This window comes from Microcaecilia unicolor, chromosome 10 (assembly GCF_901765095.1).
Source record: "Microcaecilia unicolor chromosome 10, aMicUni1.1, whole genome shotgun sequence".
NCBI lineage: Eukaryota > Metazoa > Chordata > Amphibia > Gymnophiona > Siphonopidae > Microcaecilia > Microcaecilia unicolor.
In genome coordinates this window covers 53,532,471-53,558,595 of record NC_044040.1, presented here as the reverse complement: position 1 = coordinate 53,558,595, position 26,125 = coordinate 53,532,471, and the positions used below count along the sequence as shown (strand labels likewise).

At 42.8% G+C, this 26,125-nt stretch overlaps 1 protein-coding gene across 1 annotated transcript in view; it reads right to left on the bottom strand.

Annotated features, from left to right (window-relative positions):
• Positions 1–26,125, bottom strand: part of CTTNBP2 (cortactin binding protein 2) — a 321,332-nt gene that overhangs the window by 42,487 nt on the left and 252,720 nt on the right. The window contains 4 exon segments of the mRNA XM_030216832.1: positions 5,152–5,328; positions 8,876–9,078; positions 10,122–10,297; positions 24,453–24,640. Coding sequence (XP_030072692.1) covers positions 5,152–5,328; positions 8,876–9,078; positions 10,122–10,297; positions 24,453–24,640 — 744 coding nt within the window.

Sequence of the window (26,125 nt, the reverse complement as noted above, 5' to 3'; positions counted from 1 at the left end):
TATTGGGTGACTGAGAAAGTATTTGCAAAAGAGTTAAGGTGCCTCAGAAAATCAGCACTTAGCTGTCACCATTGAATGATGATTGTGGTTCCTCCCACAGAGGATGTGAACAAGCAAAACCAGACTTAGGAATTAGACCCAGGTCCCATGTTGACATGTTGCTACTGGGCCGACCTCATGTTTTGGCCACTGTTGTATCTGAAAGCAAATTAGTTTACGTATCTTTTTGCAAAGCACATAGGTTTTTGCATAGTCTTGCATCTCATTAGCATATTTATATATTAAAACTCTCATGGTACTTTATACATGTTACAATTGATGTTGTTGATCATAAACTCATAACTACTACTATAAATCACTTCTATAGTGCTACCAGTCGTACGAATACTTTTAACTGCAAGTATTATAAATTGCCAAAGTGTTAATGTACATTAGGAAATCAGCTCCAAGGTGTTGCAATTGTTTGTTTGATTCTTGATTTATTCTTTTTTTTTTTATGTGTGTTTTTAGCTTGTAAACCACTTTGCCTTGTTAAGTCAGTTTAAGTGATATGATGGGGCATTTTTTATATGACATCCAAGTTGGACGTTTTGCGCTAAACATCCCAAATCCTTTTTCGAAACCACAAAATGTCCAACTTTCTTTTTCTGAAAATATCATTTGTAACAAGCTTTTGTGCTCTGTGTGTTTATCTTTTCAGGGCATTTTTGAGGGAAAAAAAACCATACAGGCGAAAAACGTAGAAAATCAAGTCACTGGGATGTAGTTGGGGGGGGGGGGGGGGGCAGCAGTTTTAGTCAACTGGTACCTCAGACATCCCAGGACAGCAATGGAGCACCCTAGAGGTCACTGCTGTCAACTTCACATAAATGCTCCCAGGTACACACCTCACCATTGCTCCCTTATCTTGTCTGCTGAGCCCTCCAAAACCAATTACTCCCAACTGTTCACCACTACAACAGCCCTTATGAGTGAAGGGGGCACCTATGTGTGGGTACAGTGATTTTCTGGTGAGTTTTGGAGGCTCACAGGTTCCACCACAAGTGTAACAGGTGAGGGGAGGGGTATAGGCCTCCGTCCAACTGTCTACAGGTGCACTGACCACTAGAGTACTCCAGGGACCTGTATGATGCTCTAATAGAAATAGCTATAACATCTGAAGCTGTCATAGAGGCAGGTAAGTACTATTTTTGTTCACATTTTTGGGGGGTGGGAGGGGGGGGGGGTCATCCCTGAGTCCCTCCAGTGGTCATCTGGTCATTTAAGGCACCTTTTGTACGTCATTCATTCTAAAAACAGGTCTAGTCCCAAGCGTTTAGATTTCACCCTGGACATTTTGTTCCATTATGGCTGAAAAACCTCCAAGTGTTAAGCCCGCCCTAATTATGCCTTCGAAATGATCCGACACACCCCCTTGTGATTTGGACGCATTGCAGATGAATTGCATAGACGTTTGCAAAGCAGGTTTTGAAAATACCGCTTTGGATGTGGATTTTCATCAAAATGCTGCTTTATGACACTTTTAAAATGTTTTTCTCTTTCAAAAATGAGCCCCATAAACAACAAAACAATAAACAACCAAAGTGGTTTACATATAAAATGCAGGTACTTTCCCTGCCCGTAGTGGGTTCACAATCCAAGTTTTGTACCTGGAGCGGTGGAAGATTAAAGTGACTTGCGCTGGGGTCACAAGGAGCTGCAGTGGGAACTGGACCAGATATCCTAGTTTTCAGTCCACTGCACTAACTACTTGGCTACTTCTTTGTTCCATGTGGTTTTAAGGTAAAAATCATGTTGTGTAAATGAAGACCTGCAGTTTGTCCAGAAATAGTGACTTTACAACTTTCTTGCCACGATTGTTCTACTTACTGCTAAAGAATATTCACATCTTTGAATAGTGCATCTTTGGCTGCAAAGAATGTGACCACATCACAGCCTTCCTGCAAAAACTACACTGGCTACCAGTACCTTACAGGACTAAATTTAAAACTCTGTGTTTAATTTTCAAGGCCTTCAGACAAAATGGGCCAGAGTACTTAAAGAATAAGTTAGCCCTTTACACACCTTTAAGACCTCTAAGCAGGGGCGTAGCTAGACAGCAGATTTTGGGTGGGCCTAGGCAAGAAGTGGGTGGGCACCAAATGTTCTGTCCCCCACTCTCACATCAAAAAAATATCTCAGCTGGTGGGAAAATGCTTCTCTCCAGTCTCCACCTTGGCAGTCTGCAGCAGGCATGCGCTGAAAACTGAGCATGCGAAGGTGCCAGTATTGTGGAGAGCAGCATTTTCATTACCATGTGCTACTGTTGGATGGGCCTGAGCCCTGGGCCCACCCAGGCCCACCTGTGGCTACGCCACTGCCTCTAAGGTCCTCTCAAGGATCATCACTATCTGTACCCTGGACAAAAGAAATTGTAGGATGTGATACCTGCCAGGGAGCCTTCTCAGGAGTAGCCCCCCATGCTCTGGAATTTACTCCCAGAGGGGCTTTGTGTAACTCGAGACTACTTCTACTTCAGAAAGCAGATAAAAGTCTGTTTTTTCTCCAAAGCCTTTAATACACAGGTGACTTGACTATACACTCATTCTGCACCTGGACTAGCTTGCTACACGCACTGTAACTCAGACCTGTTCTTTCTATCTTGATTAACTGTACAAAGAACTTGCCTTTAGTTTAGCTACCCATTTATTTATCCCAACTGACTCTGTACCACACATTTTGTCCCCATCTATATATCTGCATTTGGCCCCTCAGCTATATGGTAAGATGTATTGTAGAAAAGCACTAGTATCATATCAATGTTATTTGAACGTTCTAATTATGTAATTATTAGATATTCTGTCACTATTATGTTTACATCGTATTAGTTCTCTGGTAGAATTTCAGTGCCGTTTAAATGTGTATATTTTTGATCCTATTATTAGGTTTCAATTTGTTGTTTTCAAGTTTTCTTCTTTCATTGTATTTATACTTGTAAATTTTACTATTGTTATGCTGTTAACAAAATTGTAAGTTTGATGTGAAATTGTACCTACTGTACACCGCCTTGGGTGAATCTCTTCATAAAGGTGGTTAATAAATCCCAATAAATAAATAAATAAAATAAATGGCTTATGGAGTTAAGGGTGACTTGTTCATGAATAGAGACCTCCCCTACCACCACTCACGAGTCCTGCATTCCCTCACATAGATGCCTGTGAAAGGAGTGCGATAGTTTTCACAGCAATATCCTCCTAATACCAATGGCTGAAGACAAAAAGAAATGCCATGTAAGGATGGATTCACAACTGTTTGCTACTTTAGTACAGGGGCATACCCAGACCTCATGGTGGGAGGGGGCCAGAGCCCGAGGTGGGGGGGGCACATTTTAGTCTGCTGCCCCGCCACCGCCCCCCCTCCCCCCCCCGCCGCCATACCACTCCCCACTCACTGCTGCAGCAAAGTACCTTGGCTGGCAGGGATCCCCAACCCCTGCCAGCTAAAGCCTTGTCCAGCGCTGGTCTCCAGCGCCGCCATGTTGCCTGCCCTGCTCTCTCTTCCCCCTCACATCCTGCACATTCCTTTTAGTGAAATTGAGCATGCAAAACCAGCCTCCACCCCCCCTCCCCCTCGGTAGCTACGCCACTGCTTTAGTAAGATTACTGTGGATAACCTTTAGCAGTGGTGTTCCTTGGTTGGCTGCCACCTGAGGCGGATTACTGCTGCGCACCCCCCCTCCTGTGTGCCACATCCCCCGCTCCCCGGTGCATCACCTTGACCCCCCCCCCCCCCGGGTGCATTGCTCTTACCTCCTGGGGTGCTGGGAGCAGCCACGCTGCTGTCGGCTCCGCCAGTTCCTTGCTCCCTCTGCCCCGGAACAAGAAGTAACATCAGAGGGAGAAGGGAACTGAGGGAGCCGACAACCACGCGGCTGCTCCCTGCATGCCCCCTGCAACGTGCACCCAGTGTGGACCGCCCCCACCGCCCCACCCTCAGTATGCCGCTGACCTGTAGTAGTATGTGCTGGTTAGTGTGAAAACTTGGCTATTTCAAAAGTATGTAAGTTTGTTATTTGCTAGTTATTTATTTATGCACACAATTGGCATGTAAAATTAAGAGACCTGCATGGAATGAGGGGGAATATTATAATCTCTCTGGGGCCAATATTCAAAGCGATTTTAATGCCTGAACTCAACCAGCTATTTGGAGGTTGTTCCAGGGGTGGAGTCAGCACTTGGCCGGTTAAGTGCTGATATTCAGAACTTAACCTGTCAGCTTAACTGCATAAATAGGCCCAGTCAGTCCTGTCTTTATGTGGTAACCCATAGTCGGTTAAGTGATGAGTATCGCGTTTAACTGGCTATTATGTGTTAGCCAGCTCTGAAAACCTAGAAATTCAATGCCGGTGCCCAGCACTGAATTTTTAGGTGTAATGCCGGTGGCGATCAGAAAAATGCTGAATGCCACCGGCTGAATATCGACCCCCATGTATTCCGTACACGGCTAAATATCTGTGTATATTTGCTTATGCTGGCAACAAGATAACCAGGCTGCCTAGGAAATAGTGGGTTGAGTCCCACAGAAGCGTTCTCCTGTGCAGCATCTCTGTACACACCTCCAAATTCTACAGAATTAGCTCAAGGCCTGGGTTAAGCTGCATTCATCAGAGATTTGGCCACATGCACAGAAGGATAGTAATGAAGCAGTCTGTGGGGAAGTTCAGACGGAGAACAAAGTGATCTGGCTAGCAGCAATTTTCAGCTCCTAAACCAGAAAAACTATCTGGATAACTTACCACCGTTTAAAAGATGTCCTAAGTGTATCTGGTAACCTATCCAGATAGTGGCTGAATAATCACCATTCCCCAGATAGCGTGAGGCACTCACTGCTCTATCTGGATTTGCAGCAGCAATCACTATCCGAGTGTTGCAGCAGCCAACGATTAAAAAAAAAGAGGGGGCATAGTTTCATATCTATAAAAAGATAATTCTTACAGCTTCACATTATCTAAAATAAGTATTAGCCAATTCTTTTCAAACTGGGGAAGACTGGGGGGTGGGGGGGGGGTGGGGAAGAGGGGGATTAATATAGAATAATCCAGTTTGGAGGACTGGGAGAAATGTGAACCCTGAGGATCATGCTGAAAAATGAGTCCATTCGACACCATACTACCATTTTCCTCTGATTTATTCCAAGATGGCGGAGACACATGGCTGGATTTCTTGCGAGGACTTGTGTTCACTTTTCTCCAGGAACTGCTCTCTCCCTTCTTCTTGCTAAAGTTGTAGTTTGAAACCAGGGATAGCGGGAAATTGCTTCCTTTGAAGCTTCCGGTATATTGATCCAGCTCTGTAAGAACATTCAATTGGTGATGTAAGCGTTAGTTAAAAGAGGACACGTCACAGGGTATATAAAGCTTTCTCTAGCCTACAAAAGTGACTTCCAACAATATGAACAGAAAATTGATAGATACTTAAATCCTGCACAGGATAAACTGATCATTTCTAGAAGAAACACAAAATGCACTAACATACAACCTTTGTTAGCTACATAGTCTGTAATAAACTATCTGCAGTAAACTTCAGTTGACCTTTTGTCCATAAAATGGCTTGTGCAATGCACACTCTGCTATTAGATACAACCAAAGCTTTTTTTTGAGGGGGCATACTTGGTGGTACTGAATACCAGCACCTTTTCCATTGTCTGCTAAAATTGACCCATGGTCCCCAAGTTTTAATGAAAGAGCTCAGGCTCTACACACCAATTCTGCCTTGTCATAGGTTCTGTGACTGGTTGCAGGGGGCCTGGCTATTGTGGGGTGGATCCCTCAGTGATCACCCACCCCAACCCTGAAGGGTGGTCTGGCATTTCAGTACCGGAACCTTTTTCGCTAGAAAAATGCACTGGTTACAACAGTACGTACACGCTTACAGACATTCTGAGATCAATATTCAAAGTTATTTACCCTGCCCAGTTAAATCATTTGTGCAGGGTTATCCGCTGATATTCAGTAGCATTTAACCAGATAGTGATGTTGAATATCAGCGTTAAATGTGAAACTTGAAGTTGGCATTTGTTAGTGGCCCAGGGGAGGAGTCGGCACTTACGTAGCATTCAGGATAAGTGAAAGCCACCCACTTATTCATGAATATTCAAGAGGGTTCATTCAAAAGTGAAGGTTCTAGACTTCAAAATAACTAAGTTTATCGAGATGGGGGATTACCTCAAGGAGTTGTTGTCTGGATGGGGACATCTGGAAGATGTAGGAATGCAGTGGGCAAAACTGAAGGAGCTATTTGTAAGGGAAACAAACCTTTTTGCAAAGAAAGCAAATAAAAGTAAGAGGAAAAGAAGGCAGAATTGGTTCTTAAATTAGTAGCTGAGAAAGTAAGGAAAACTAGAAAAGATCACAGAAAGAAAAAGGCAAGCAACAATATCTGGAAAACCTAAGAGACGCTGGTAGAGTAGTAGGGAAAGCAAAGATGCACATGGAAGAAAAACAGCCAATACTGTAAATTGGGGGGGGGGGGGGGGACACAAGACATTTTTTAGATATGCTAGTGATAGGAGGAAATGCAAAAGGGAAGGGAAAGGAAGGGAAGAAACACATAGAAGTTGATAAGGTAGAACTGTTGAAGAAATATTTCTACCTTGTATTCACAGCTGAAGGGCTGGAAGCAGGACCACAGAAGGCAAACACAAATAGGAATGGAGGTGTGGTAGACCCTGAATGATTTTCAGTGGACTGTGTTCATGAGGAGCTAGCTAAACTAAATATGGACAAAGCAATGGGGCCGGATGGCATTCAACCGAGGATACTGAAGGAACTTAAGGAAGTGCTGGTGGTTTCGCTGGCTGAAATTTTCGATGATTCTCTAGAGTCAGGAGTGGTTTTGGAGGATTGGAAAAAGGTGGATGTGGTCTCTCTCCACAAAAGCAGAAGTAAGGAGGAAGTTGGGAACTACAAGCTAGTAAGTCTGACCTCTATGTTAAGTAAATGAATGGAAACACTTTAAAACCAGATAATAGTGAGGTTTGTGGAATCCAATGGTTTCACTAGAGGCAGGTATTGTTAGACAAATCTGATTACTTTCTTTGACTGGGTGACCAAAGAGTTAGATTGAGGTAGAATACTTAATGTAGCGTATTTAGATTTTAGCAAAGCCTTTGACACAGTTCCACATAGATAACTCATAAATAAACTAAGTGCCATCGGAATGGATCCAAAAGTGAATGACTGGGTTAGGAACTGGTTCAGTGGAAGATGACAGAGGGTAGTGGTAAATGGACCTGACTCGGAGGAAAGGAATGTTACCAGTATTGTACCGCAAGGTTCAGATCTTGGGCTGGTTCTTTTAAAAATTTTGTAAGCAATATTGCCAAACAGCTGTCTTTTTGCAGATGATACCAAAAGCTGCAATAGGGTAGACACCCCTAAAGGTGTGAACAACATGAGGAGGGACCTAGTGAATCTTCAAGAATGGTTCTGAATTTGGCAGCTAAGATTTAATGCTATAAAATGAAGAGTCGTGCATTTGGGCTCAAAAACCTGAGGAAGTGATAAAATTTAGGGGGCAAAGAACTTTTCTGCATGAAAGAGGAGCAGGACTTGGGTGTGATCATATGTGACGATCTTAAGGTAGCCAAAAAGGTAGAAAAGGCAATAGCGATAGCTAGAATGATGCTTGGGTGCATAGGGAGAGGAATGGCCAGCAGGAAAAAGGAGGTGATAATAGTTCAGTATAAGACTCTGGTGAGACCTCATTTAGAATATTGTGCACAATTCTGGAAACTGTACTTTCAAAAAGATATAACCAGGATGGAGTCGGTCCAGAAGGTGGCTACTAAAATGGCCAGTGGTCCTTGTCATAAAGTATATGGGGACAGACTTAAGGATCTCAATACATATACTTTGGAAGAAAGGTGAGAAAGGCGAGATATGATAGAGACGTTTAAATACCTGCTTGGCATAAATGCACAAGAGGCAAGTCTCGATTGAAAGGAAGCTCTGGAATGAAGGTGCATAGGATGAAGGTGAAAGGGGACAGACTCAGAAGTAACCTGATGAAATACTTCTTCACAGAAAGGGTGGTGAATTTGTGGAACAGCCTCCTGGTGGAGGAGGTGGAGACAAAAGCTGTATCTGAATAAAAAAAAAAAATACTTGGGACAGGTACATTGGATCTCTAAGGGAGAGGAAAAGATAGTACATGGCATGGATGGGCAAACTGGATAGACCATATGGTCTTTATCTGCCTACATTTTTCTCTGTTTCTATGTATATCTTGACCTAACATGACATCTGATGGAGCTTCATAGATAGATGCTTAAAGAATTCCAAAAATGACTATGCATGCCTGCCATTCTTAATTAAGACAAGGTAAGCATTTCTGTATACTCTGGCTAGATTGTATACTATCAGCAACGATGCTATATCTTGTTTTAAATAAACTAAATGACACTTGCCCCTGGTGCCTTAATGGTGGAGGAGGAAGTAGTACACTCCCTCCTCTTCCAGCGCTGCCTAGAAAATAGTGGTGCCCAGCCCTGCCCACTGCATCCTGTTTCATGCGCTCGCGGGCTTTGATCATGGGGCGGTAGCAAATGCGGGTGCTAGTATGGTGCTAATAGCCTCTAGCGCCCACATTTGCTTCTGATCATTGGCCCTTAAGTGCATCCACACTAATTTCAAGCAGAGTACTGCGTGCTAATGGACATTTTAATGTGGAATCAGCAAGTGAAATGTTGGCCACACCCCCAATAGTTGTCACATTAGATTTGCACTTAATGTATGTTAATTTCTTGCACTGAAACACATTAACTGCAACATTTAATGCATTTTAGTAAAAGGACCCCTTTGCCTGTCTATTTTAACTGCAGATCTACTTCCGATTACCTGATCTGGGCAGAGGACAGCCATGCAGAACTGCCTTGTTCAGGAGGATGCTGAGAGCAGCTTTAACCACAGCCTGCTGGCCTTGACTGGGAGTGTTTGTTGCAAGCTTCCTGAGTCCAGTAGGTCTCCTCACAGAGGCTTTGCAGAATACTGCTGCCTGGACTTTTGGAGCAACAATGGCATTCCACAACTTAGACAGCCACCTTCAAAATGACAGAAAATAAAGAGGCATGAACAACTTACCAAGCAAACTTCAAGCCACTGTTTCATTTGCGTTATATTATTGATTTATTCCACGATATTCAAAAGCATTTAACCAGCCAGGATGCAGGGCCGCCAAGGGGTGGGGTAGGGAAGGGGGCAAAATTCCCTGGGCCGGGCCTCCAAGGGGGCCACAGCACCGGGGTCTCTCTCTCTCTTGCTCCTGATGGGGCCTGGGTGATTGTGTCACGACAGGAGCAGGAAAGAAAAACCTCCGGTGCTGGTCCCCCCCCCTTGCATTGCCTGCCAAATGGCTGCTGGGCCCTCAGGCCACGCATGCTCAGTTTTGAAACCATACAAATGGTTCTCAGGCATATTCATTGGGCAAATCCTGAAAACCCGACTGGGTTGTGGCCCTTGATAACCAAGGTTGCCCAGCCCTGCTTTATCAGTACACAGAATCCTCCTGTAGAGTATGTACAATATTATAACTGAGACACTGGTTAGGAGCACGGCGTGATCTAAAATAAATCAATAACCTTCAAGAATCGGATCTTTCAAACCACGCCTTGCAAACACCAACACCCTTAGTCCAGGCAGTCTGTGAAACAGCAACAAATGGCATTTTTGGAAGGGCCCTTGTTGTTATAACTTTGTTTTAGGTGATGAATACGCTATCCAGCTCTTCATATTAATCTATTTGTGTTTTAACAAAGCAGTATTTCAATATTCAACACTAAAACAAAAAGATTATGTCAGGGATAGGCAATTCCAGTCTTCAAGTGCCACAAGTACATCAGTTTTTCAGGATATACAACAATGGAAATGCGTGAGATAAATTTGCATGCACTACCTCCATTGTATACAAATCTATCTCATGTATATTCATTGTGGATATCCTGAAAACCTGATGTACCTGTGGCACCTGAGGAACGGCGTTACCTATCTCTGGATTAAGTTATATGTTTACGAGCAGTGCAATGCAGTTTAAATTGTAGTTTTGCATCTGTGGGAATACAGCATTGGAAGCAGTATAGATACTTACTTCACTACGTGGGCATGCCCTGGAACTACTGGACAAGACAGAAAATACTCTGGCCCTAGGAATGCCTCGGGTATGCCTAAGCGAGACAGGCAGGAGTTCAGCTGGTGCCACACAGCACAAATCCAGTCAATGCTCTTACACACCGGATCACCTGGTGGGGGCATTTTACCTTTAAACTACAATGGAAGAGAGAAAATACAGACATAAGAATTGACATTAAAAGGAACTAATGAAGTCCATTGGGGGGGGGGGGGGGGGGGGGGAGGAAGGAGGGAGGTTGGAAGGGGAGGAGTAAATAGGCTGTCTGAAATTTGCTAATTTGCCTACTCTCTGTGCTGGTCAATAAGTGGATGGGGAACCAACAATGTGCCTGCTTTTATCCACAGGAAAAGTGAATGGACTCTGACGCACGGTTATATCAGGGGAGGCAGCAACACTAGGTGTATTAACTTTTTAGGGAGCAAGAACCTGCAGAAAAGCAGGTGGAAATATCTCAGGGTACTTTATTTCCTCAACAGTTTTCAAAGGGAAATTATGTGTCTCCCTTTGAGAACTGGAACAAAGAAAATGGGTAAAAGTCCTGAGAACATTGCAACAAAATGTACAGCTCTGAAAATTGTACCCAGGCTAGTTCATTTTTTTTATTTATTTTATATTTCTCAATTTTACAATATAGAGCAATATAAACAATATATTCACTTGGTGGAGAAAATGAGACCCTACAAAGACAATGTTTAAAAAAAGAAGAAGCGATACAGATCATCTCTACTAGTTCACGATTAAGAAGCGATCCAAGACACTAATCACAGGAGAAAGTATCAAAGCAATATTAACTGATAGCAATAGATTTGTATTGCAGTGAATTACCTAACCTCAGTCCTCACTCAGAATAAGAGAGCTAGGCAGAATAACAGATAATGGAGAACAGAAGGCTTGCAGTTCATAAGAACACAGGGGTCAATATTTAGCTGTCGATGGCATTATTCCTGAATATTCAAAGCTAAGACCTATGTGGGCTTTGGCTTTGAACATCCAGTTATTTTTAAGCTGGCTAACACATACAGGCATATTTTCAAAGCACTTAGACTTACAAAGTTTCATAGTAACCTGCAATATCTAGATACTTCCTCACACAACAGTTCATAAACATAGACCCCTCATTCTATCAATGGCACCAAAAGATAGTCACGCAATTGGGTGCTAATTAATAGTTACGTGTGGAACTGGTCTACACCCCTATTCTATAAACAGCGCATCTAATTGCTATAGTATGCAACTCCAAAGGGGGTGTGGCCAAGGGTGAAGCAGGGGCATGCCCAGAATTTACTCCTTAATTCTATAAAAGCACTACAAATTGTGCACGCAAATTTGGGTGTGTGCCCAATTCAATTGAATGACATGCTCATTAGCATTGATGATTGGCTTTTAGCAAGCAATTATTGGCACTAACTAGAATTAATTAAAATGTACATGCCTAAATTTTACATGTGAGTCCAAAAAAGGGGCAGGGAAATGGGAGGGTCTTAGGTGGATTAGGGCATTCTTTTAAGTTATACACGTAGTTAGAGACTATGGGAATCCACGCTTAAACTTACACACAGGTATTTGCACCATGTTTCAGCTAGTGCAAATGGCTGTGCCTAAAGTTTCTGACTCCTGATGTCCTCCGTGCATGTCCTGCACGGGGGTACATATAGGACGTACACGGAGTAAGTCAGGAGTCAGAAACCGATCAACAGCGAAGGCTCCGGAGTCGACCTGAAGAAGACTTCGGCTGACGGGGGTTGGGACCCCCGCCAGCATAGGTACCTGGTGGCGGTGACGGGGGAGGGTTGGCGGAGGCGGGGGGAGTCGGCGACTGGGAGAGGCGGGCTAAACTGTGCCCCCACCTTGGGCTCTGGACCCCCCTCCCACCGAGGTCTGGCTATGCTCCTGGCACAATCCATGAATTTTCAACAGAACTATGAGAATAATTGTATAACAATGTGTCCGTATATATTGTAGGGGCCAGAGGGCACATGTTGCTTATTCTATAAAGCAGTCCAAAAAAAAAAAGCACAAAGGGCTCTCAAGAATGGGACAAGTGTGCTTTATTGATGACCCAACACAAGCCGTGTTTCAACGTGAAAAACGCCTGCCTCATACTAGCGGTATGTAAAAGGGCCCCTGTTTTCCTTAATAGAATAGGCTCTAGATAAGGGCAGTTCTATAAAGGGCCACCTGTTATACATCCCAGAACATGCCTATACTTGTGTCACATAAAAGTACCCTCCTCCATGACACAGAATATCCTATTCTATGCTAGCGGAGTTTTACATACCGCTAGTTTTCCAAAAGGATTCACAGTGGTTTACAGTATAAGAAAAGAAAACTCCAACAATAAGGAGGAATTAACAGTTATTAAACAATAATAATTATAAAAACACAATAAAACAAAACAGATATAGGATAAAAACAACAACAACAAAAAATTAAAAATAGGTCAGAGTCGTTGCGCAAACAAATATGTTTTTAACACGTTTCTGAATGAGAAATAGGAAGGTGCAAACTTCAGATTCAGAGGTAACTTATTCCATACTCTGGCCCTGAAAAACAGGAAAAGACACCTCAAAAATAGATTTAAATCAGATGTTTGTTTTTAAAGAAGAAAAACCTAGTTTCAAAGTTCTTAAGAAACCTAGGGCCCTGTTTACTATGGCACGCTAGACACCCATATATTCCTGGGTGTGTCTCTAGCAATAGCGTGCACAAAAAAGGATAGTGCGCATACAGGGCGGCTTAGTAAACAGGGCCCCTAATTTTCTTTCTACAGATGGAAACACCAACAATTCACCCAAACCCTCAGAATTCTTTTTCATTTTCTCCTGTGGGGTAATTGTTAAGAGGCCATGTATGTAATAATAACCCTTTACAAAGTTGCCCCCACAAAGTCCCTGGGATTCAGAATCCTCATGTCACGTTCGGGCCACTGTATTATTAAAAGGGAAACACTACACAGCAGCTGTGACCTGCAGGCAGGCTATGGAGTTTTTTTTTCTTAAATTGCATCACCCATATATACATGTGATAAGTAAATAAAAATGATGGGGATTTGCAGACAGAATTCCCCAGTGAAACCGCTAAACCTGTGAAGATGCCAATCCATGGGTTGCTCGGGTGTTAATCTTACAGGAATGTAACCGAACACTGGAGGATCAGGATGGCTTATATAAACTAGCAAACACACACTATCGGCCAAGTGCAAATGACATCTGGAGAAATACTTCACTCAAGAGCACAATTTCCTCTGACTACAAGGAGAAAATAAATAAATGAAAAGCACTGCTGTTTTAATGATCCTGCTAGATAGATAAACACAATAGTTTATACCCATGAAAAGGGCCATACAGATAGGGTCTAATTATACAAAGGATTTTTGCCCATAAAAAGCCTTTTTATAAAATAACTTCATGAAGTCTGCATGTAAATGCACATTTAGGTGACTGAGGGGGGCATTTTTGATATAATGTCTAAGTCCAACTTTGAAACATCCAAAATTCAAATGGGGAATATAGCCATTTTCAAAACAGAATTTTTTTTTTTTTTCGAAAATGGCTATTTGCTAGATTGTTTTGTGTTCTGTGCGTTTATCATTTTGGTCCATTTTTGAAAAAAACGTCTAAGTGAAAAACGCACAAAATCAAGCCATTAGGATGTAGCATTCTTAGTAGACTGACCACACATACATGATAGCAAATATTTTCTACCATGTGGGGCTTACCTGGCGGTAATCAGCAGTTGCGTGCGTTGAACGCTTACTGCCCAGTTAGCACGTAAGACCTTACCACTAAGCCAATGGGTGGTGGTAAGGTCTCAGGCCACAAAATGGAGACACGCTGGTTTTAATTTTGCCACATGTCCATTTTCCAGCACAAAAATATGCCTTTTTTCAAGGCACGGTGAGGAAATGGATCTGTGGGCATCCAAAGCACATGCCTACACCAGCACAGGCCACTTTTAGGCACACCTTAGTAAAAGGGCCCCTAAATTTGGCTTCTAGAACCTCCCTCCCACATTTTCCTATGGCATTGGTAGTAAATGTACAAAGACAGCAGGCTCCTTCCCAGCACTGTTTCAAACTTAAGAGAAAAAAGACTAAATTACGCTGGTTAGATCATGCAGGGCAAAAACCTTCAGAACTGTCTTTTTGTGATGGATTAAAGCTAAAGGATGAAAAAAACTCTAAGACACTTGGGGCCCTGTTTACTAAGGTGCGCTGACGTTTTTGGCGAGTGCTAAAAATTAGCGTGCTGTGTAGATGCCCATATAAATATTATAGGCATCTATACGGTTAGCATGTGCTAATGCTTAGCACATGCTAAAAACGCTAACACACCTCTAACGCAGCTTAGTAAACAGGGCCCTTGGTATCCATTGGGATACATCCTTATCTTTGAAGTTTCATATTGATATGGTTATTAAATCTACATTTTATAAATTACACTGAGGGGCATAATCGAACGGGGTGCACAAGTTTCATGAGGGCGTCCTCACAGGACGGCCCCGTAAAGGGGCGGGGCAACCGGTATTATTGAAACAAGATGGGCGTCCATGTTTCGTTTCGATAATACGGTCGGGGACACCCAAATCATGAAATTTAGGTCGACCTTAGAGATGGTCATCCTTAGGTCGTTTTTGAGAAGGTCGTCCCCGTTTTTTGGCGAAAAAGTATTTTTAAAGATTTTTTTTGAGGGTGGGAGGGGGTTAGTGACCACTGGGGGAGTAAGGAGAGGTGATCCCCGATGCCCTCCGGTGGTCATGTGGTCAGTTTGGGCACCTTTTTGATGCTTGGTCGTCCCCGTTTTTTGGCGATAATGGAAACCGAGGATGCCCATCGCAAAAACGACCAAATCCAAGCCATTTGGTCGTGGAAGGAACCAGCATTCATAGTGCACTGGTCCTCTGACATGCCAGGACACCAACCGGGCGCCCTAGGGGGGACTACAGTGGACTTCAGAAAAAGGTCCCTTACATTAGGGTGCTGAGCCCTCCCCCAAAACACACAACTGTACACCACTACCATAGCCCTTAGGGATGAAGGGGGGCACCTACATGTGGGTACAGTGGGTTTGTGGTGGGTTTTGAAGGGCTCACATTTACCACCAGAAGTTTAACAGGTAGGGGGGGATGTACCTGGGTCCGTCTGCCTGAAGTACACTGCACCCACTACAACTGCTCCAGGTACCTGCATAATGCTGCGATGGACCTGAGTATGGCATTTGAGACTGGCAAAAAAAGTATTTTTAAAGATTTTTTTGAGGGTGGGAGGGGGTTAGTGACCACTGGGGGAGTAAGGAGAGGTGATCCCTGATGCCCTCCGGTGGTCATCTGGTCAGTTTGGGCACCTTTTTGATGCTTGGTCGTGAAAAAAAATGGACCAAGTAAAGTTGCCCAAGTGTTTTGTCAGGGACGCCCTTCTTTTTTCCATTATTGGCCAAGGACGCCCATCTCTTAAGCACGCCCCAGTCCCGCCTTTGCTACACTTATGACATGCCCCCGTGAACTTTGGTCGTCCCCGCGACAGAAAGCAGTTGAGGGCGCCCAAAATTGGCTTTTGATTATACCGATTTGGGCGACCTTGCGAGAAGGACGTCCATCTCCGATTTGTGTCGGAAGATGGGTGCCCTTCTTTTTCGAAAATTCACCTGTCTCAGAAAAATTCATTCCTTTTTTGAAAGAAAAGATTTTTTTTTAGTTATGGTATAAGTGGTGATTTGTCAAAATTAGATTATTGTAATGGTTTATAATGTCTCCTTTCGGTTAATCTAGAATCTAGATTACAGGTGATACAGAATACTGCAGCTAGGATAACTATGGGACAAAAAAAGGGTTGGATCATGTTACACCTATCTTGATGGAATTTCATTTGTTGCCTATTAAAGCCCGAATTTAAAAAAAATTAACACGTTGGGTTCATAAAATGTTTAGAGTATTTATTTTCTTCAGTTTCTTTTCCTTTATCTCCGTCTTCATCACGAGCTATAGAATCCTGCCTTATCTACTATCCTTACTTCGTGAAAGCTACATATAAAAAGCTAGGAGTAGCCTAGTGGTTAGTGCAGTGGACTTTGATCCTGGGGAACTGACTTCAGTTCCCAATGCAGCTCCTTGTGACTCTGGGCAAGTCACTTAACCCTCCATTGCCCCAGGTATAAATAAGTACCTGAATATAATATGTAAACTGCTTTGAATGTAGTTGCAAAAACCACAGGAAAGCGGTAGTATCAAGTCTCATTTCCCTTTCCCTTCTTTTTCTTATCAAGCAATATAAGTGAAACTTAGGACAGTCCCTCATTACTTGCTATTTCATAAGTGTTTAAAAGCTTATTTGTGTGAAAACATGTTTTATTAAGTCATATTTATGCTTTTCTTTTTTTTTTATTCTATTGTTTTGCTAAGTTGAATTTGGATGTTATGCTCTACGCTTTGAACCTGTATATGGGAGTTTGCGGAATATAAGTACCATTACTATTACCACTGTCTAAAATCTTATCTAGGTGCCACATGAGGTTCACCACCTTCACAGAAGGCAGGCAAATGACCAAGTGATCCTCAAGTCCACCCAGCTATCCATATGCCTAATGATCGAAATTACAATGATTAATGATAAACGATCAAAACCTAAACCAGAATTAGATACAGACTGACACGCTGAATTTATTTTCTAAGAGATGGTGTAGTACTCTAAAACGCTTTACATGACTTTCTGATAAGTAACCATAAAAAAAAAAGAGGTCAATAGTCATTCATTGGATGTCCAGATACCTTTAAAAATAACTGATTAAGTTTTTGAATATCCAGTTAAATGTGCATATGAAAATTGTTGCCTATCTGATAAATTTTTGGGGCAGCAAATGTTATTACTGGATTTAAGTGAGCATCTTTCATTGGATAAAACTGAATATCAGCACTTATGCTGCTAAACATAATCATGCCCTCAGCAAGTCACTAATCTCTCCTCTTTAACCTATTATCTCCTGTGCCTTTTCCTTTAAAAACCAAGGGGAAGCAAGAAGAAAGAAGTTTGAAAGAGGAGACAACTTCAAATTCCTACCTTCACATATTTTTTTGTGCAGTGACAGAGTTCATGTTCTAAACTATGTGCTTTACGAAATGATTTCACCAAGCGGCATAGCGACAGAGAAGTTTGGGGGATCTAGGCTCCTCACTATGTGTTCAGGACCCTCAAAACTGTGGCACCATCTGTTGTTATAGAAACTGAGAAGCACAGAAAAATGAAGGCAGATAAAACCCAGAAGGCCTATCCAGTCTGCCCAACCATGCCACCTACTCTTGGCCTAATCAGTCTGCCCATCCATGCCACCTGCTCTCCCTTTCACTCTCTTAGAGACCCCTTGTACTTGTCCTAAACTTTCTTAAATTCAGATACAGCTTTCATCTCCACAACCTCCACAGGGAGGCCATTCTATGAATTCACCACCCTCTCCGTGAAGAGAAATGTCCTCATGCCATCCCCTTTCACCTTTATCCTATGACCCCTCATTCCATAGCTTCCTTTCAATTGAAAGAGATTTGCCTCCTGTGCATTTATGCCTCATAGGTATTTAAATGTCTCTATCATATCACCCCTCTCCCCCCCTTTCTTCCAAAGCATACATATTGAGATCTTTAAGTCTGTCCCCATATGCTTTATGATGAAGACCACTGACCATTTTAGTAGTCGCTCTCTGGACCGACTCCATCCTGTTTATATCTTTTTGAAGGTGTGGTCACCAGAACTGTACACAATATTCTAAATGAGGTCTCACCAGAGTCTTATACAGGGGTATCATCACTTCCTTTTTACTAATGGCCATTCCTCTCCCTATGCATCCAAGTATTCTTCTAGCTTTTGTCGTCAACTTTTCTACCTTTTTGACCAACTTGTCTATCAGGTGGAACAGGTCCTTCACTGGCCCCTCTACTGCGCATGCTTGGAATTCCTCTAGCTCAGGTATTTGAAGGGGGCACGGAGAGCAGGATGGGGGTGTAGAGAGGAGGGCAGTGCAAGGTTTTGTGTTCCCCTCCACTTTGAAAGTCTAGCTATGTTGTGGTATAGCTTTTTCCCCATGAAATTATAAATCAGATCCAATTAAAAAAGCAGTGTATCATAGCAAAAGTACACTTTCTGTTCGATATTGAAACGTCTAGCATCCTCATCAGCTGCCAATGAATATATGCACATTCTCTCTCCATTTAGTGAAAGGAATCCGTGTGCAGCCTGCTTGTTGTGGACTGATCCTAACACTGTGCCATGCTGCTTTAAGCCTTTCAAAAGCCTTGTAACATCATCAGATTTTCACCATTTAAAAGTATTGGCAGCATTTACTCCTAGCACAGAGCTGGAATTCTCCTGGCCCCTCTGTGCATGCTAGAAGACAGAGGCTAGTTGAGAACAGACTCCCAGTTCTGCAAGGCAGAGACTCTTGTCTAGCACATCTAACTGTAAGTTATTTTCTTTTGTTTGAATTTGCATTAAAGAAGATTTTGGTTCAAGAGTTGAGTGATGTTCTACACTGGTTTAGCTGACAGTCTAGCTGAGTGTTGAGACATCACTTTTGCAAGGACTGTACATTCAGGATGCTGGGCTGGGTGGCCATTGGTCTGACCCAATATGACTATTCTTATGTTCCCCATCCATTCCTAACCTCCACCCCCAACCCCCTCAAAATGGAACCATATCGTCAGGCTTAGTTGCCAAAGAACTTGTCTATTAGCATTAGTTATGGATTTGAAATCAGTACTGGATAAAAATATTCCTTCTATACTAATGCAATTAGACTTGTCAGCTGCTTTTGATTTAGTCGATCACAATTTGTTACTGCTCAGGCTGGAATCTATTGGAATTACTGTAAGGGTATTTCCTGGTTTTTGAGTTGGTTTTTTTTTTTTATTACAATTATGCAGTTATAAAATCTGGTATTACCTCAGACTTATGGAATTCAAATTGAGGTGCCCCTCAAGATTCCCCACTTTCACCAGTGCTGTTTAATGCTTTTTCAGGTCTCTCAATTTTGAGTTAAGATAATTAGGTTTGAAATATATTTATGCACATGATGTTCAAAATATCTTTCCAATATCAAATTCATTAAATTAAACTTTTCAATTTATGACTACTACATTTACCAGAATATCTCAATGGATGCTTGCTCAGAGATTGAAGTTTAATATGGAAAAATGTTTCGACTTTGGTTTGGAGGGAAGAAGTTTCCAATTCCAACCTGATTTTAGAAGGCAAAACTATCCCCTTGCAATCCACAGCATGCAGTTTAGGTATATGGTTAGACTCCAGTCTAGATGGTCCTTCACAGGTGAACCATTTGATGATCTCAGTGTTTGTTTAATTACGTTTTTGTATGTCAGATTCGTTCACTTCTTTTAATCAATAATTTATAGAAATTAGTATTAGCATTCATTCATACCAGATTGGATTATTGTAATTTTTTCCTTGGAGGAAAGGAGAAACCAGGGGAACATGATACAGATGTTCAAATATTTGAAAGGTATTAATCCGCAAATTAACCTTTTTCGGAGATGGGAAGGCGGTAGAACTAGAGGACATGAATTGAGGTTGAAGGGGGGCAGACTCAGGACTGATGTCAGAAAGTATTTTTTTCACGGAGAGGGTGGTGGATATGTGGAATGCCCTCCCTCGGGAGATGGTGGAGATGAAAACAGTAATGGAATTCAAACATGCGTGGGATAAACACAAAGGAATCCTGTTTAGAAGGAATGGTTCCATGGAATCTCAGCGGAGATTGGGTGGCGACGCCGGTAATTGGGAAACAAAACAGGAGCTGGGCAGACTTCTACGGTCTATGCCCTGATTAATACTGAATTCATAGGGATGGGCGGAGTGTAAATTTTAAGGGGCTTCCATGTTAGCTTCAGAACTTAGTACAAGAACAGTACTGGGCAGACTTCTACAGTCTGTGCCCTGAGAAAGGCAAGGACAAATCAAACTCGGGTATATATATAAAGTATCACATACCATGTAAAATGAGTTTATCTTGTTGGGCAGACTGGATGGACCGTACAGGTCTTTATCTGCCGTCATTTACTATGTTACTATCTGTGTATTGTCTATCACTAGCCCCCTCCTTCCATAACAGGCTGCTTAAATTTGTGTGCTGATCGCATGCAAAAATTTACAGAATACTGATAGTGTAATTACGCTTGCAAACAGTGTGCAAATGTGAGAGGGGTGTTCATGGGGGAAGGAGAATAGCAGAATGGGGGCAATTCTACAGCTGGGTACCTCCATTTAAGCACCCCAAGGATATGTGGTTAAGGCTGCCAATTGGATCCGGATTCACAGGACAGGGTTGATCCCATCCTGGCTTTACCCCATTGCAAGAACTTGGAGTTCTGTTTTCTCCACTGAATTCTTAAAAAAAAAAAGCAAGATTACAAAGTTCCAGCATGCACTGGGATAAACCTAGGAATGGATCAACCCTGTCCTTTGAATCTGAATCCAGTTGGCAGCCATACATGCGGTGATGGCCTGTTCTATAACGGAACCTGAGTACCTAGATTCCATTGTAGAATACTAGAGTAACCAGGTATTGGTGCTCCTTATATTTATATGCCCCCAGTTACACCAGTCTTAGACCTGGCATAACTGCAGTTGTGAAAATGTAGCAGAGATGTGTGTAACTTACAGTATTTTGTAAAGCATGTAAATGGGACTATGTCATACCTGTACTGAAAATTTTGCATTGGTTCCCTGCTGAATATCATATTAAATTTAAGATACTGATTTTAGCATTTTGGGCATTGCCTGAGGGCACACCAGCTTATCTTGTTTCACTCACTATTGCATATCAGTGGTGTAGCCACAGGGGGCTTTGGGGGCCTGGGCCCCCCAAATTTGATGGTTTGCCTGGTGGGGATCCCCAAGCCCTGCCATCAGAAGCTTTACTTTGGTGAATATTGCCACCGTGCTGTCTGCCCTGCTTCCTCCTCCCTCTCACACATGCTTGGTTTTAATAAAATTGAGCACGCATGAGCTTTGTGCATGCTCAATTTCACTAAAACTGAGCATGTGCATACCAGAGTGGGAAAGCAGGGCAGGCAGCATGGCACCGAGTATCGCTACAGGAAGGCTTCTGCTGGTGGGGTTGGGGTGGAAGAGTGGCCTAGTGGTTAGTGTGGTGGACTTTGGTCCTGGGTTCAATTCCCACTGTAGGCACAGACAGCTCCTTGTGACTCTGGGCAAGTCACTTAACCCTCCATTGCCCCAGGTACAAATAAGTACCTGTATATAATAAGTAAGCCGCATTGAACCTGCTATGAGTGGGAACGCGGGGTACAAATGTAACAAAAAAAAAGTATGTGGGGTTGCAGTGGGGGTGAAGAGCATCAGGGATGCAGGGCAAAATGTGGACTCAGGGTCCCCCCCCCCCCCCCCCCCCCAAAAAAAATCGAGGTCTGAATACTTTTTTCTACAGGCTTTCAGATCATTATGTGTTTACTTCATGTTTTTGATTTTGGGCCCTGATAGAGGTGGTTCATACTCATGGGTTGGCTGAACACCTACTGCAATGAAGTCTGTGTTGATTTCTGTTCTATTTAATTCTGTAGTTCCTTTTCTAATCTCGATTTTAGTTGTACACTGCTTTGATCTGCGTGCTCAGTAAAGGCGGTTAAGTAAATACCAATAAACCATAACCCAGTTGTTAAGAAAGGGATAGAAGAGAGAAGAGGGTAGAGAGTAGAGTGTAGGGAAAGGAGTAAGAAAAATGACAAAGCACAGTTCATTTGGAGGCCCCTTTTATTAAGCTCTAATGCAGCTCTAATGCATTAGCTCTAATGCAGCTTAAAATGATGTACTGTGGATTGTGTTCAGGTGTCCTGCTTTTTTGTTATATTGGTTTTAAATCCATGTTCTTGTTTTGTAATTAACAGCAAAGCCACTTGTAAAAGGTGGCATGTGAACCAGGGGCGTATCTGCGTGGGGCCTCAGGGGCCTGGGCCCCCGCAGATTTTGCCATGGACCCCCCTACCGCCATCAACCCTCCCCCGCTGCCGTTCTTACTTTTGCTGGCGGGGGACCCCAACCCCCGCCAGCCGAGGTCTGCTTCCACCTGCCGCTGCCGTAAAAACTTCTTCTTCAGCCGGCGGGGGACCCCAAACCCCCGCCAGCCGCCCCGCGGTGTTTAAAATTCATCTTCGGCCTCCGTGGCCGTGCTGCTGTGATAGGCGTTGTTGAAATCCACTTCGGAGTCTGACGTCGCAGCACGTACAACGTACAACGACGTCAGACTCCGAAGTGGATTTCAACAGCGCCTATCACAGCAGCACGGCCACGGAGGCCGTAGATGAATTTTAAACACCGCGGGGCGGCTGGCGGGGTTTGGGGTCCCCCGCCGGCTGAAGAAGAAGTTTTTACGGCAGCGGCAGGTGGAAGCAGACCTCGGCTGGCGGGGGTTGGGGTCCCCCGCCAGCAAAAGTAAGAACGGCAGCGGGGGAGGGTTGGCGGCGGGAGGGGGGTGGAGAGAGTCATTGGTGGCGGTGGGGGCTCGGCGGCGGCGGGGGGGGGGGGGGGGGGCTAAAATGTGCCCCCTCCCTCTGGCTCTGGCCCCCCCTACCGCCGGAGTCCAGATACGCCCCTGATGTGAACGGCTCCTGAAGACGCCTTTTGGCAAAACACAGTCTTGTGTAGAGCTGTTGATTAGAACAGAAGAAGAAATAAAGAAAAGAATCATCAGTTTGATGATATTTATGGGCTACATCAGGATTATGTGGGCTGTCACTGTGAAGAATTTGCTTGTTTAAAGGACCCTTTAAAGATCCACGACTCGTGGTTGGTTTATGGATTTATCTAATACAGAACATGGAGGATGTATTCTTCACTCTACTGAGACTACTTATTTTATCAGTGGTTATATAGCTTTAAAATAACAATGATATGACTGGATTAAGAACAAATAGTTGGGAGGACTGGGTTAATGTCAAGGTGTAATATTGTGTGATCTATGTGGAGGATGATGTAAAAGGTGGTTTTATATAACTGAGTGGAAATGATCATTTTTGTAATAAAATTAAGTTTGGTAATAATCTATTCTTATTAGTTGATATCGTTTAGATTTGAAGAACAGTAATATTGATTAAGTCCCTAATTTAGTTAGTCCTGCAGTAACTGCCAAATGTGTGGGTGTATCGGGGGTGGAAAGTGGGTGTTCCCGTACGTGGACATTAGCACGCTCTAACTGGTTAGCACAGGAATACTGAGTGAGCCCTTACCACCTACAAAACAGGTTATGGTAAATGCTCACGTGGTGATTTCTTTTTAATGGTTGTGTGCTAATGGCAACTTTCATACTTTAGTTCCGTCGAATTTGGAACGGAGTTCAAATCTTTTTGGCTGTTTGACCCTGATGCAGTTTGACGAAACGCCGGCCAATGTTGGTCACGGTCTGCCTGTCATAGAAAGAACACACTCCACAGCTAAGAATTGTTAGCTGTTTAAAATATTTTTGACGAGTTGATGAAGTTCAAGCTATTCTGTTGATGTTATTTATTTAGGAGGCTTTTTGCTGATGATGAAGCAGTCCTGCTCCTGTGGCTTTTGACTGGGAGCTTCTTGAGGCTTTTCCTCCTCATTTTTTAATTTTTTTGATTAATCCGTGTTTGTTTATAGAGAATCTTTTTTTCTTTGGGTTTTACCTTTTTAGATTCTTTTCCTCATATATTTCTAGTTTTTACCTAAACTTTCATACATAGCCATTAATGCAAAAAAACCCAGAAAATCAGCTATTTTAGGCTGCGGTAAACATAGCCTTAGTGTGTGGGAAAAACTTGCGTAAGGGCATGGTAAGGCCACTTCTTATTGCAGCCTAATAAAAGGATCCCCTGTTTCCTTCAAAACATGTACAGCAAGTGAAATCTTCACAGTTTTCGCAAAGAACTCACACAGATCACACAGAACTCTTATAAATTTCTGCCAGGTTTCAGTGTTCTACATTTCTCTGCTGGTGGGTGCAGTGCAATGTTCCCATTGTTAAAGAATGCTTGTTGTGTGGGAGGAAGCCTAACACATTTTATAAAGCACAAGATGTCCAAGTCCCTGCAACCCTTTAATTATCAGCACTAGAGCAGGAAACCAAATGTTCAGCAATAAAACCGTCTTCCATCTCTATTCACAGCAAACAATCAGTGAAGTCTCACTCACTGCTTTTAAGAAGCTCTTAGGAGTTTGAAAGCAGAATTGTTTCTCATCTTCTGGAATGCGGCTCTACCAGGCAGTGCACCTGGGGCTCATATCTTCTTTCAATGGTTCCCTTTTCTTACCTTGCTCAACGCTTTCTTTCTCAGGAATCTCTGCAGCAAGCCATGGATGGGCTCGCCATCCCACCGCAGCTGGACCCAGCGGAAGTGCTGCTGCACCAGTAAATCAGAGCCTTGAAGATGGGATTTAGCAATGGTTCCCAGCAGATAACAGTTCTCATGAAAATAATATGAATCAGACGAGCCATTCACTAAAAACAAGATAAAATAAATAAATAAATAAATAAATACTGCAATACTCTGTTTTTTTCACACAGTCTTTCTAAAGTACTGCTTCCCAAACTCTATTTTAACACTTAAAAATTCAGATGACCCCAGATGATGATGAAAATAAAACAGCAGATTTCAACTCCCCTTCCATTTCTTATCCCTCGTACCTTTCCATAGCCACCTTTCTGTAACCTGGACATACCAAGCACCAGGTCTAAATATGGACGTCTCGTTTTTCAGGACACGGACAAACCTTCTCCTTCTGAAATCGGAGTTGGGCTTTCATATTTTGGCCCCTTCCTAGTCCTGCCTAAAAGATGCCCAGTCCATGTCTCCTTGCCATATTGACATAGTGCAGTTTTAGACATCCTGGCATTATAAAATCGGGATTTGGACATCCATGCCATATGGTCATCTAAATGCTGGTTTTCAGATGTTCCAGAACAGGAATAGCGCTTCTAAAATAAACACCACAGGCACCTAAGTGTCTTCATAAAATAATAGCATACTTAGCAGAAATTGTGAACATAAGAACATAATATAAAAACATAAGAGTAGCCATACTGAGTCAGACCAATTGTTCACCTAGCCCAGTATCCTGTTTTCCAAACAGTGGCCAAATCAGGTCACAAGTACCTGGCAGAAACCTAAATTGTGGCAACACTCCATACTACAAATCCCAGGGCAAGCAGTTGCTTCCCATGTCTGTCTCAATAGCAGATTATGGACTTTTCCTCCAGGAATTTGTCCAAACTTTTTTAAAACCCATATACACTAACCACCATTACAACATCCTTCGGAAAAGAGTTCCAGAGCTTAACTACTTGTTGAGTGAAAAAAATATTTCCTCCTATTTGTTTTAAAAGTATTTCCATGTAACTTCCTCGAGTGTGCCATAGTCTTTGCACTTTTGGAACGAGTAAAAAATCGATTTACTTCTACTCATTCTACACCACTAAGGATTTTGTAGACCGCAATCATATTTCCCCTCAGCCGTCTCTTTTCCAAGCTGAAGAGCCCTAACCTCTTTAGCCTTTCCTCATACAAGAGGAGTTCCATCCCTTTTATTTTGGTTGCTCTTCTTTGAACCTTTTCTAATTTGAGATAGGGTGACCAGAACTGAACGCAATACTCAACACACCTAGATGATTTAAGTAAGCATGTAAATCAGCATATTTTATCATCTATGCACATACTTACAGGCTGCACCCATGCTCTGGCCAAACTCTGCCCCCATATACACCTACAGGCAAAGGGTGCACCATTATGTTAATGCAGCACACATGGCAAAAATGACTTTATAAAATGACCCCTTATAATGTTTGAGGTTTAGTTCCAGTCAGATGCCAGCCCTTCAGCTTCCTCCTTTCTGTCTCCACCCATCCTTCCTAAAGCAGGAGGCTGGGATAAGTACCATTCCTGTGGTTAATCTAGTTTATAGGAGTCCTTGTCCATGGGCATCTTAT